At 38.0% G+C, this 13,222-nt stretch overlaps 2 protein-coding genes and 1 long non-coding RNA gene across 3 annotated transcripts; 2 read left to right on the top strand and 1 right to left on the bottom strand.

Annotated features, from left to right (window-relative positions):
- The first annotated feature begins 134 nt into the window (after nucleotides 1–134).
- Nucleotides 135–2,443, top strand: LOC126686012 (uncharacterized). The gene is made up of 2 exons (XR_007643772.2): nucleotides 135–294; nucleotides 387–2,443. It is a non-coding gene; the product is annotated as an uncharacterized LOC126686012 (long non-coding RNA).
- A 2,800-nt stretch (nucleotides 2,444–5,243) lies between these two features.
- On the top strand, nucleotides 5,244–6,628 carry LOC130015698 (protein MAIN-LIKE 2-like). Its single transcript, XM_056106355.1, has 3 exons — nucleotides 5,244–5,310; nucleotides 5,681–6,225; nucleotides 6,311–6,628. The coding sequence occupies exons 1-3, from the start codon at nucleotides 5,244–5,246 to the stop codon at nucleotides 6,626–6,628; spliced, it is 930 nt and encodes a 309-aa protein (XP_055962330.1).
- A 577-nt stretch (nucleotides 6,629–7,205) lies between these two features.
- Nucleotides 7,206–10,686, bottom strand: LOC126687803 (uncharacterized). Its single transcript, XM_056106354.1, has 9 exons — nucleotides 10,612–10,686; nucleotides 9,332–10,182; nucleotides 9,170–9,248; nucleotides 8,920–9,122; nucleotides 8,749–8,817; nucleotides 8,441–8,664; nucleotides 7,989–8,360; nucleotides 7,626–7,900; nucleotides 7,206–7,535 (listed from the first exon to the last, which is right to left on the bottom strand). Exons 1-9 carry the CDS (start codon nucleotides 10,684–10,686, stop codon nucleotides 7,206–7,208), a joined length of 2,478 nt encoding a protein of 825 aa, XP_055962329.1.
- Nucleotides 10,687–13,222: the final 2,536 nt, after the last annotated feature.

Genomic DNA, 13,222 nt, shown 5'->3' with positions numbered 1-13,222 from the left:
AAATAATATTAAGAATTAATCGGAAAAGGATTTCTGAAAGTTAAGCACGACGGTTAATTGAGAATTTGAGTTAAAGTACAAATTAACTGTTTTGAGCCGAAGTGGATTTTTGTCCAACAACTTATTAAAGAAGGCTTATCATCATCAATTTCTTTAGAATAAGAAATAGACTCCATCTTCTCCATTTTTGAGAAGCCAAAACAGAACCCTCCTCCTATGATGCTAACTTCATGATTTCTCCTCCAAAGTTCATGATTCTTGAAACAAATCAATCCTAAGCCTAAGGTAATCAAGGTAAGCTAGCTAGTTGATTTTGAAGAAATTATGAAATGAAATTCTAGGTTTATGATCAATAATTGGGGATTTTTGTTGTTTGATTATGTAAGGTGTTATAAGCTCACATGGAGGATTTTTTATGGTGATTTGTGATGCTAAGGCTTCGGCATAAGGTCTACATCCAAGGCGCACATATATTCTGAATTTGGAAAAGGTTAAATTTCTAAAATTGAATGAGAATTGATGATGATGTTCGGCAATGGTGTAGTGATGTTGGTGTTTGATAGTTGATTATGTGTTAGATATGGAATTGTTGTTGTATGATTGATTATTGAATGGAATTTTGATAAGGTAAAGGGCTAAGGGTTTCGACCATGGAGCTTAGGTGAAGATATGAGGATCAATTTTTGATTTCATGCTTTGGTTATGAACATATAGGGCTGAATTATAGACAAATATGATTGTTAATGTTTGATGCAAATTTGATTGAAGATGAGATTATGGTTCGGCCTAGGTGTGGATTTCATAACTAAATGAATTTGATATGTTTAAATGATAAATTGTAAATGGTATTGATGTGCATAGGGGCTGGATTGTATTTCTGATAAAAGCATGTTATCGATAGGTTACAGGTCATGTTGCGTAATAAGTTACGATTAAGGTTTATGCAAACTAGTTGACGTTTTGATAAATTGTTATAGGAATTGCTACATTGAGCTCATAAATTTCAACTGAAAATTGGAATTGCCGAAGGATTTCTCATGTTCAAGGTCATGATGCTCTAATAAGGAATTTGCGCTCAGTTGTTGGTTCTTGAGAGCAAAATGACCTGGTTTTACACAGCGGAGGTTGCATCAAGTAAGTTACCAGGCTTAATTGAAAACAAGCGGCAGAAATATATGTGAACGACTTAAGGAATAAGGAGAATCTGCGGGTAGAATTTTATGTGAAAATCATACTAGTATCATTTGGTTCGATTAAAAATATAGTATAAAATATAGAGTAATATATTCAAGTTGTAGCTTGCTAAATAATTAGCTCTGCTTGGAGTTGGTTCGCTAGCCCCCTTGGATTGGACACAAAGAGGCTCTCAACAGAATGTTTTAAAGTGGATTGATTTATCTCTCAAACCGTTTCAAAAAGATGGAGTGGAATTCTTTTGGGTCTTGAGCTGGATGATATGGTTTGTGAGAAACCAATTCTGTTTCGACGGCATTGATCTTAATTGTGGCAGAATTATTGTCAGTAGTAGCAATGTTTTGAATGATTTTCATGCTGCTAATAGAACTGTTAATACTGCTGTTAATAGACATAATGTCAGATGGCGTGGTCTGGATCCAGATTGGATTGGGCTGACCTCAGACGCAGGGAGTGCAGGTCAGGGAAGATGAGGGCTGGGCTTTGTTATTCAGGAGAATGTTGGAGACGTTCTGGCAGGGGGAAACAAGTTGCTGATTTCCGCGTCTCCAATTGTTATTGCAGAGGGTGAAGCATTAAGTCTTGCTCTGCAGATTGCTTCAGATTCCAACTGGCAGCATGTAGTGGCAGAAAGCGACAACATCCAACTGATAAATGCGCTGCAAGGTAATGAAATTTACATATCCAAACTTTGTGATACCGTCCAGAATATCCAGCTCATTGCGAGCAGATTCCAGCAAGTTATTTGGTCTTTCACTCCTAGAAAGCCAAATCGTTTGGCTCAAGAATTTGCTGCAAAAGCTGATAGTGTGGGAGAACTTTTTGGTAGAAGAACTGCAGGAGTTTTTGAAGAATTTTGGAGCAGTGATAAGAGAGGAATGAGCCAAGTGATTTGATATTTGCTTGTTGCTTTCTTTTTGGTTTGTGTCATCTGCTTCTGTTAATACTTGGTCGCAGTTAGTTATTCCTCAAAAAAATAAATTAGTTGCGCTTGTTCCAAATATAGAAAAATCAGAATCTTTTTTATAAGAGAAATGCTATACCACACGAATTGGTATAAGCACACGAAACACTATTTTCTTGAAATGGTAATAATCAATGCTAAATGGCTAACGAAGAAGCAAACTTTTCAAGATTTTTTGTCTGTATTCTTTCTGTAGAAACTATTCATTTTCTTTTCTATTAATTCTGGAGAAACTGCAATCATATTGAGTGGTTACTTTATTTTATGCTTCAGTTGATTGTTGTACGCTCAATATAATAATTTTTAATACAGTAGATTTGATTTTTTCTAGCCGTAAAGAGATGAAGATAAAGTACATGTGCTTTACTTTCATTTTCTGGAAGAGTGATATTAGCAGTATTAATCAAATTTCAGAGGTCAACCACTTTAATTAATTCTCCGATCTTCGTAAAAGCTGCATCTACGTCGGTGGAGTGAATTTGGAGAGAAAGCAGGATTTATGCAGGGGACTGTTCTTGTTAGGTAGATGGAGTGCCCTTGATCAGTAAAAGACTCACCTAAGAATGCAATATATTATTGAGAGAATTACTAAAAGGATCTCTAGTTGTACTATTAGGTATTTAACATATGATGGTAAGTAGCAGCTTATCAATGCAGTTTTATCCAGCATGCAAGTGTGTTGATCCGTTGGAGTTTGATCTTCATTCTACCAATTGCTGTTACATGAGCTGTTGAGAAGCTTTGCAGAAATTTTTTATGGAAGAGAAATAAAGTTTAAATATGGAAATCTTATGTCCTTCTTGATATTTTTAAAAATATTTTAATAAAAACGGTAGTTATTGAAAAAAATCTTTAATTGGTTCATCATAGCTTATGTGTTTTTGATTTTTACTTTCAAAAATCCTTTTTTATCTTCACTCCAGCCGACATGAAATATGACACCAACAAGAAATAAAATTAATTTTACTCCATCACAACGCTTCCTTAATCTGCATCAACTACCAATTATATTCACTAGCCATCGGATCACGAAATATGTCCTATCTCATCACTTTCTCTAGCGCCAACCGTCGATAGAAAATTAATTTTATTGTAAAATTTGGAAATTTAGATATTAAAAAATTTAACTGGACGATTCATATGAGTTAATTAGTTTAATAGTTTTCAGTTCTTATGTAGTAAATTTTTATTAATAAAATTTTTCTCATACTTTTGTTTGTTGAAAATTGTGTCCCTTTCTCTTTTATTTATGCCTAATAATAAAATAAAATGAAAAATCAAATTTTGCAATTTTATTCTAAATTTTTATAGTAATGTCCTAATTTCAACATTTCGTTGCAATTTTAGCCATTTTTTTTCAATCAATTTAATATTTTCAATCTTTCACTTCAATACGATACCTAATAACTTTATTTGGTTTTTTCGGTCCATTTTTAGTTTCAAATTATTTTTCTTTTCTTTAACCACCAAAAATGATTAGAAAATTTAAAATTAAATTTAGCATCTATTTTTTAAAAATATTAAAAGTTAAATTTTGAAATTCCGAAAAATGAATTTTGCAACATAGTTAATTTATAATTCAACTAAAATTTGAAACAATTAATTGATTAGAAAAAATTGACTAGAATTATAATATATAATAAAATCGGAAACATTATTACAAAAATTAAAAAATTGGATAAAATTGTAACAATATGCAAAAATTTATGTTTATTTTACTATTAGTTCTTTTACTGGATTGCTAAACACCGCCCCTTTTTACTTAGCACCGCACAGCCACATTACATATTTGCCCTTTTCACTTTTTGAATAGAAAACCAATTCATAAACAAAAAACCTAAATCCTCTCAACTCATTCAACTTTTCACAAATTCATATTTTACGAAAATGTCGGATTCCGAACGAGATGGAAATCGACAACCTCCGGTAATTTTTTTTTTTATTTCGATTTTTTAAAAAAACGATTAAAAAAAGAGACGTCGGGATTTCACATCCCCGGAAAACGGCGTCCCCTCTTCCGGAGGGGACGTGAAATCCCACGTTCCCTCCGGAAGAGGGAACGTGGATTGCCCACGTTCCCTCTTCCAGAGGGAACGTGCGGCGTCCCCTCCGGAAGAGGGGACGCCGTTCGTCCCCTCCAGAAGAGGGGACGCCGTGACGTGGACGTCCGGCGTCCCCGCTTCCGGAGGGGACGCCGGACGCCCGTTCCGGGGTCTAAAAAAAATTGTAAATTTTTTTTTAAAAAAAATTTAAATCTAATTATTGTTTTTTATTTTAGAAAAACAATAAAATAAATAATTATTTTAAATAAATTAAATAATTTTAGAAATTTATTTAATTTAATATATATTATTTCTATAACTTAAATTTAAATTTTTATAATTGCAGGGCGGAAAGCGTAGGGGGAAGACGTTTTTGGCCCCAGAATTAGGGGGATCGGGAGCCCGTCACGTTACGACGCGTAAAGTTTCTGCCTCAGCTCGACGGAAGAAACAAGCGCATACTTCTCCCGATGACGTCCGTATTTCTGTTGAGGATCTTAGAGAGTCTGATGATTTTGAGAGCTCAGAGGACGAGCCAAGTGAAAAAATTTACATTTCTAAACGGAAAAAGGGTGCAGGTGGTCGGTTCGTTGGCGACTCGTCATCAGGTAAATATAATTAAATGATTATAATTAATTTAATAATGTTGTTAAAAAATTTAAATGTAATTTAATTATGTTTAATGTTACTTTCAGGGTCGAACAGACGACCTGAAGAGGTTGACGTGTGGACCGTTACTGGTCCAGTACCTGGTGGACCCGAGGATGACACTGTTATTCCTAGTTTTCTCGGGCATGTCGCTTCTCGGCTATGGGATGGGGCGGACAGAGGCGTGCTGAAGTGTCAGACTAGACATGGAGCTCTGAAGAAGCTGAGACAGTGGTATGAGACGGCCTCAGAGGAGGTTAAGGTGCTGATAGACGGGACTGAGATATCACATCTCCCGTTTTATCATGTTTGATCATCTGGATATCCCGCTCCTTTCTGCATTTGTGGAGCGATAGTAGCCAGATACAAACTCTTTTCACATGCCATTCGGGGAGATGACCATCACATTACATGACGTGTGGCATATTCTTCGGATTCCAGTTGGTGGGGCTATGGTTTCAGGTGCGATATTCTGTTATATTTTTCACATTTAAATTTTGCGTTAAAATTAAAATTTATTATTAAAATATTTAATTTGAGATTTTGTAATTTATTAGGTTTAATAATTCTTTAATTACGTCTCATTATTATGCTAGGTAAATTTAATGTTATTTAGGATAAGTTAATTGTTTTAGGTTATTTAATAAAATATTTAGACAAATTAGTTGTTTAATGTGGATTGTGTTTTGGTTTGCAAATTGTAATTTCTTTGCAGGACTTCCCTGAAAAATGGGTGATGCTCATTTTTAGGGGAAGTGTTGCCCAATGTTTTCTAGAAATTTACTGTACCTATTGCGTGATATTAATTTAAATTGCGAAATTATGTTTTTAGGTCAGCCGAATAAGGCTCAGCTGATGGCTTACTGCGCACAGATTTTAGGTATTTCACCAGAGGATCTGGTGAGTAAGACGAGCAAGCATTTTGCCCATGGAGGTGTGCTGATTGAGTCGATCATCAGTTTATGTAGGCATGGCCGTACTGCAGAGGTGGAGGCGATAGCCTGGATCTGGTTGACGTTAGGTTGCACTCTATTCACTGACAAGAGTGGCCATCGGATTAGACCTGCAACCATATGGGAGGTGCGGGACGGAGTCACAGATACGAGTACAGTTTCCTGGGGCTCAGCTACACTAGCTTATCTCTATCGGCAGCTTGGAATCTCATCGAGAGGAGACTGCTCGGGTTTGACTGGGTGTCTGACACTGCTGCAGACATGGATTTATGAGTACTTTCCATGCTTTCGGCCCCAGCGAGAGCGGCTGTTGATCGAGTCTCATCTTCCTCGAGCTTCTAGCTGGAGTGCTACTGCGTCAGATTGTTCAGCCACCCGACTTCGGTCCTTGCGAGCTCGTTTGGACACGCTGACTGCTGAGGAGGTATGTAAATTTGTTAATTTATTAGTTAAATTTTATTTTATTACGATCGCTATATTTTAATTTTGGTTTTGTAATTTTTTAACAGATCACATGGCTCCCTTTTGGCGGCGAGCCTGCTGCCAGCGTAGAGCACACTGCATATTATGGGTGGATAGCGTACCGGGACATTGTCGAGCCGTACATGCCTTCTAGGGTGCTGCGACAGCTGGGTTATGTGCAGACTGTACCTGTGCCAATTTGTCGGCCAATAGGGGCTGTTAGGTCCTGGAAGTCACTCAAGTACTCTGTGGACATGAGTGTGACGATTGTGGTTGACATGTGGAACGCTTTTCCGGTCATGTACAAGCTGCCGTTGGGATTTGAGGAAGCCCACGTTATTGCTGGAGGATGCCATCCAGCGTAGCTGGACTGGTTCGAGCGCCATTCGCACCCCCGTATCCTTCCTGGCAGAGATCTTCCACGACGACATCCTCCCCGCAGCAACAACGATTATGTAAGTTTTCATTTTATAATTTAGTGAATATTACATATATTTAACATATTGAATTTACTTGTCTATTTATAGTATTACAGTGGATGACGCTGGTGACCACCGAGTTCGAGCATTTCATCCAAAAAGTCAGCACGATTACCGCCCAACATAGACAGCACTGCGAATTTGACGGCATTCCGGAGTTGGAGACTGAGACGGAGGAGGCCAGCACTACTTTGGAGAGAGTCATTGCCGCTTGGCGCAGTGCTGACTGAGTGCTGTTAGTATATGTTGTATGTTTATATTATTAGTACCTTTTTCTGATTATGGACTTGTTTTTTTTAGATGTTAGTTTCTAGAGATTTTTTTTATATTATGTACGTTTTTATTTTTATGCAATTTCATGAACATTTTTAAATATTACGTACTGTGGAGTTCAAAAATATTACACGTATAATAATTAAACACACAGTCAGCATAATTACCGAATAAACATTTTACAATCAACTCAATCTGCCATACCTATCAAACTATCCCATTGCTCTCTCCTATTAGCATATAAAGTATGCCAAGACTGAACAGTATGGTCCCTGTGCTGGAACCACAGGGTGGGAATTGGTGGGACAGGAAAATTATCCTGTAAATTCAACCTAACAAAATGAGCGCGTCCACTAATATACAATATCACTATCTCCTTCGATGGTCGTGAGTGAACCTCAGAGGAATGCAAAGGCAGAACAGTAAACGAAGAGAACCGCGTCTGTTGTAGCGTCCCGCCTTGTATGTAAATAACAGCTACATTGAAGATAGTGGCAATAGGGAACAAGTCATCCAATACCTGCATCCATTTAATAAGTCAGAATATAAATATCATTTTTTAGAAAAATATAATAACTTTGTGATAAATTTATATAATTCAATTAAATACCTGCATCCAGTTGCGAGGGCCACACTCTCCCCCTTCCCAACTAATACGTGTAATGGCCGCTTGCAACCCATCAATGCAAATACCCTCGTATCGATAAGGGTGGGCGGAGATTTCGTTTGCAATGTTCGTTCTAGTCATTCCCCACATCTCCTCGTCACCATATATGTGGTCTGCCACCACGCGAAATCCACAGTTGCCGTCTCCACGCACGTCCACAATCTCGTCAACGAATGGTAAATGGAATCCTGGAATAACCTCCGCATTTTGCAAACCAGCTGCGGGAAATAAAAAAAATATTATTATAAATAACAAGGATACTATTAGAGTAGACGTACATAACGAATATTAGTGGATGATAATTACCTGACGCGGATGTACGATTTTTCTGAGCTTTGGAAGATTTAGGACGACCAGGTACACGGTCCTTGTACTCATGACGACTCGGATCCCGCTTCGTTGATTTGCTCCCCTTTGGTCGACCTCTGACATTTGTTTTCACTTCTGGTTCCATGTAGCCTAAGTCTTCGGGGTGAAGTCGCTCTCGAACAATACGAGAAATATCACGCAACACTGAAGGATCCTTAGTCATGACCTCGTCGACGACCTCGTGAAAATACTGATGTTCCTCAGTCTGAAAACCAGCAAAATCGGGTTGCGCAGATGTGTCCAGCCCATCGCCGAGAATAACAAGTTTCGTCCAAAACGGGTGTATACTGTCAAGGCTGATCGGGTTACCTGCAAATAACACATATTAGCTTTCAATAACAATATTAATATTTTTAATATTAGTATTCAATGAAAGTGGTGCGTGATACCTGAATCGACCACCGCTCGCAGCTCACATGCACAGGGGATCGGATGTGTTGATCTAACCACACAACCACAGCGATCGTAGACATCGGTACTCAATTCTCGCATACGCCTTAGTTCTTTCGATATTAAATCGAGACAGTAATGCGACACTCTGAATGAGAGCTTATCAAATGGAAAACCGCGTCGATGTACGCCAATAGTCCGTCTGGAGTCCTCAAGTGTTTTGCTGCAGTAATTTTAAAACATTTATGTTAATAATAATGACAACATAATTTGTATAAGTACTAATATTACTCAACAAGAATATTACCGGATATCTGTCAGCTGCGACTGTATAACTTTGTCGACCTTCGTCCAGACTGTGTCCAGAGCACCGGTGCTAGAGTTGAGCCACTACTTAAGCTGAGCATGTGCGCTCTCGACTCTACATGTGGTGGTGTTTCCAAAATGTAGGACTAAGTCCGTCCAGCAAGATACGAACTTCTTTCTGTGTCCCAGCCAAGTCCCCTCAATGTACTGTATCAACCCTGGAAAACCTTTAAACCGATCTCTGAAGTGCTCCACAGCTATGTTATATTGATCAAAAGTTGGCGCTATGATAATTTTCTTCCATGTACTATTCTTGAAAATTTCAGCAAACTCTTGGTTTTTCCCACTAATTCTGTACACTCTATCTTCTACGTCCTTATTTATGTGCCACGTACATAGTAGATGAGAAGAACGTGGGAAACCTCTGACACTAGTCTCATAAGCCCCAATTCTCGACCAGTAAGAATAGCGCTCGGATGAATATGTTCCCCAATTAAGCACCTGCATTATTGCCCGATGATTTAATAAGTAATTTGAATTTGAATATCATTAAAATATCAAATAACATAATTATAATTAAATACCTCAGTCTCTCCAATACCCATCTGTAGCTCCCTTCAGTCTCATCCTTCATAATTGCATATGCAATTATGAAGTTCTTGTTGCAAGGAGTCATTCCAATAATCTCAAAAAAAGGCAGCTTGTACTTGTTCGTCTTGTACGTGGAGTCCATGCCGATGATCCAGTAGTACGTACGAAGTAGTCTCACTGAATCAGGATGAGCCATGAAAATATGGGTCAACACACCTGTATCCTCCTCAGCAAGAGTCCAGTGTACATAATCATTTTGCTGAGCCATGTGATAAAATTGCCCAACCACATCTCTACCCTCAAAGCTAGACTTTCTCAAAGTCTCTCTATAGTTGTACACTTGCTTTATTGTAGGGTTGTCAGATGGTACTTTTTCTTTTAAAGCTGCCATGATAGAACACGGCTTCGCTTGTGCCGCACTCATATCTCGCACAATTTCTTTCGCCTCGCCACTCAGCCCACTCATCTGACGGTATCCTTCAGGATACACAGCTAGAGCATAGTTGTGTGTACTCGAAATACCAGGATCTGTAAGTATAAACCATGCAGTCTTTCCTAATTTGACAATAATTTTAAATTTGCACTTACACGCTTTTGTCTTCGTATTTTTCCGTACGAAGGAATCAGAATCTGTGAATGAACCTCTGTAACGCTCACCCCGAGCACATCGTAGAAGCTTCTTTTTCCCCTCGTTCTTATGTGACGAAATGACTAATTCAAATCCAATCTTTATAGCAGTACTCTTAGCCCAAGTAATTGCTTCAACATCACTATCAAACTCATGATCTAGCTTAAACCAATCGCTGTAATCAATTCCATCACCGCCATAATCTTCTAAATGAACCTGCAAAACATAAATACTTATGTTTAACAAATCGAAATAATATGTAATAAAAAGTCGTAATAATATGCAATAAAAAATCACTGTAATTATTAAAAAAAATCATTTCAACGTTTTTTTTAGCAGTACTTAATTTCCGGCCGCGACGTTTCGGTCGCGGCCGGAAAAGGGGACGCCGGCGTTGGGCGTCCCCTCTAGAGGAGGGGACGCCAATTTTGGGCGTCCCCTCTTCTAGAGAGGACGCTCGGCGTCCACTCTAGAAGAGGGGACGCCCAAAATTGACGTCCCCTCTAGAGGAGAGGACGTTGCATTTCACGTCCTCTCCTCTGGAGAGGACGGCAGACTCTGGCGTCCCCTCCTCTGGAGAGGACGTGAAATGCAATCGTCCCCCTTCAAAAAATTTAAATAAAAATTTAAAAAACTATTTTTTACCTCGGAAAAGCCGGAAAAACTTGTTTCCGACTGTCGGTACTCGTTTCCCGACGAATTATACTCGTTATCCGTCATTTTACTCGACTTTTTATGTAGTTGTTCGAGTGTGTTCGAATAAGTTGAGAGAACTTTTTTTTTTGAAATTTTGCTAGAGGGGCAGAAATGTCTTTCGTCTGTGCGGTGCTAAGTAAAAAGGGGCGGCGAATAGCAAAACCCTTCTTTTATTTAACATAATTTACTCAAATACTTAGTCTAATTTTTTTAATTTAAATCTCCTTTCTATTTATAATTAGTCATTAATAAAAAACGATTAATCAGATAGAATAACTTTTTAATTATTTAATCAACTCTCTCGATCAATAAATTAAACACAATTGAATTGATCGACTGCCATTAATGAAACTGAAGCTTAAAAAGGAAAAAATATCAAAAGTTAAATAGTAAAAGCTCAAACTAAATCATCCTCAACGGTAACACAATCATTTTCTTCTACCTTCAATTATCGCCCTCTTAATTCTGTTTCATCCCCAACGGTCATATCTTGTCTTATATAAGAGCTCAGGCCTCCCCAACGGTCATATTGTCGCCATTTGAAACTCTCTTCTCTCTCCCTCCTTCACTCCCAACGGTCATATTATTTGAAACTCTCTTCTCTGTCTCTGCCTCTCCCCTTCACTGTAACTATGAAATCAATTACAGACAGGTATTTGTTTATCAATCTGTCGTGATTTTGTTGCTAGAAGTGAGAGATTCGTCGTTTAAAGCTTTCTGATCTGTTTAATTTTGTAGGTCTGGATATGATTATCAGAATAAGAGAAAGCAAAGCTGAAGAAGATCAAGAATCTGCTGACCTGTACGTAATTTTCTATATGTAATTTTTATTTTTGTCTAAACCCTTTCATTTATGTAATTTTTGAGGTTTTTGCAATTTGTTTTGGTATTTTTTTTTTCAATTTTTGTTTGTTCATTGTTTTCTTCATAATCATAAGTAAACTGTTTTACGTATCAGATGGAGGTAGAGTGACAAAGATTTCTTCGGATTTGTTGTCTATCTCTGATTGAAAATTTAGCTTTGATTCCATTCTTCATTCTGATTTAAATTAGGTTAAGTGCTTACTTGTGCATATTTTGTTTTAATTTGATTGTAGTTTAATTTTCTTAAATGATTTGTTTGCGGTGGTAACTCCAAAACCCTAATTTCAACTTTTTAATTGTTTTAATTTGTTGAATTACAGGATGATATGTGTTCAAGCTAGTTGGCATACCTTTAATCAAAGCACATATAAGCCTTTGCTTTTTGTAAGTATATGTAGTGATTTGTACTTCGTATTCTTTGGGAATCTTAAATCGCTGTATCGGCCTTTTTTTTTAAGTATATCAAAATGTGTAGTGATGAGCTGTTACAATTACATATAATGATCAAATTGGGGATTTGCTTGAACCTGTGTAGAGAAATCTTGAAGTAGTTATAGAGATTTCATTAGCTTTGTCAACGACCCCAGTGCTTATATAGTTGCCTTTTTGTTTTTCAGTTTCTGTAGTTGAGAATTTGTATAATTGTCTGCTATGCGGATTCATTGTACTTATTTTCTTAAAATCTGCATGAGTATCTGTTTACATCGGCCCAAATAATTACCGGATCGAACTTCATGTGGGCTTATCAGGGATTAAGGCCCAACGGGAAGCTTGTTTATTATTGCTTTTTTCTATTTTATTAGGAGTTTGTAGCTTAATAGGAGTGATTTACTTTTAGAGTCTTAGTCCTAGTTAAATTAGGAGTCTTAATTATGAGGAGCTATAAATAGCTCAGAGCTTTATTATTTTTGTATCAACAAATCAATCAATCAAAAACCAAGCCCAGTGCTTTTTATCCCGCAATCTCCGGATTGTTTTAATTTAGGAGTAGTTTTCGGTATTAATCTCGCCTGAGTCTGTGACTCCCAGATTATTACTTTTTAGATCGCGTGGTTAAGTGTTTTTAACCAAACAAGCCCTGTGAATATCTGCATAGGTTCGTTAAAGTATCAAACCTCAAACCGATCCCGATTATAAATTCAAAGATTCGAGTCCGGAATATTTCCAGGCGAACATCTTTTGGCGACTCCACTGGGGACCAGTTTATGGTTAGCACAAAAACGGACTTTAAGGACGATTCCAGGCACGCTCGGTCCATACGCCGACAACAATGGAAGGAAGGTGACATAGTAGACGAATCAGATTCGGATAGATCAGAAACCATGGCCAAGGACAAACAGGTGAACCAATCAAGCAAGGTGCCGAATACAACGGACACCGAGGGGAGCCTACCTAAGGACAAGGTCGACGACGCGACCGATGACATGATAGACTACTCGCGCCAGCTTCCTCCCTCGCGCCCTTCTTTATCACAGGCCGACTTCTCGGCCATGAGGGGCGAAATAGCGCAAGAGAACAAGCAAATGTTCGACGGTGCTATGCATCAGATGTCCGAAGTAATGAGGAACATCATGGCCGACCAAACGTCGGTCCAGAGGCAGATCCAAGGGAACTTAGATGGCCTCAACAAGGCAATGGAAAACCTAGGGCGATTATTTTCTGGGCAATCCGCGGCCGATCAAGGGTACAGAAGGGC

This window comes from Mercurialis annua, linkage group LG6, assembly GCF_937616625.2.
Source record: "Mercurialis annua linkage group LG6, ddMerAnnu1.2, whole genome shotgun sequence".
Lineage (NCBI taxonomy): Eukaryota > Viridiplantae > Streptophyta > Magnoliopsida > Malpighiales > Euphorbiaceae > Mercurialis > Mercurialis annua.
Note: the sequence above shows the minus strand (reverse complement) of the source record. Positions and strands in the feature narration are given on the sequence as shown.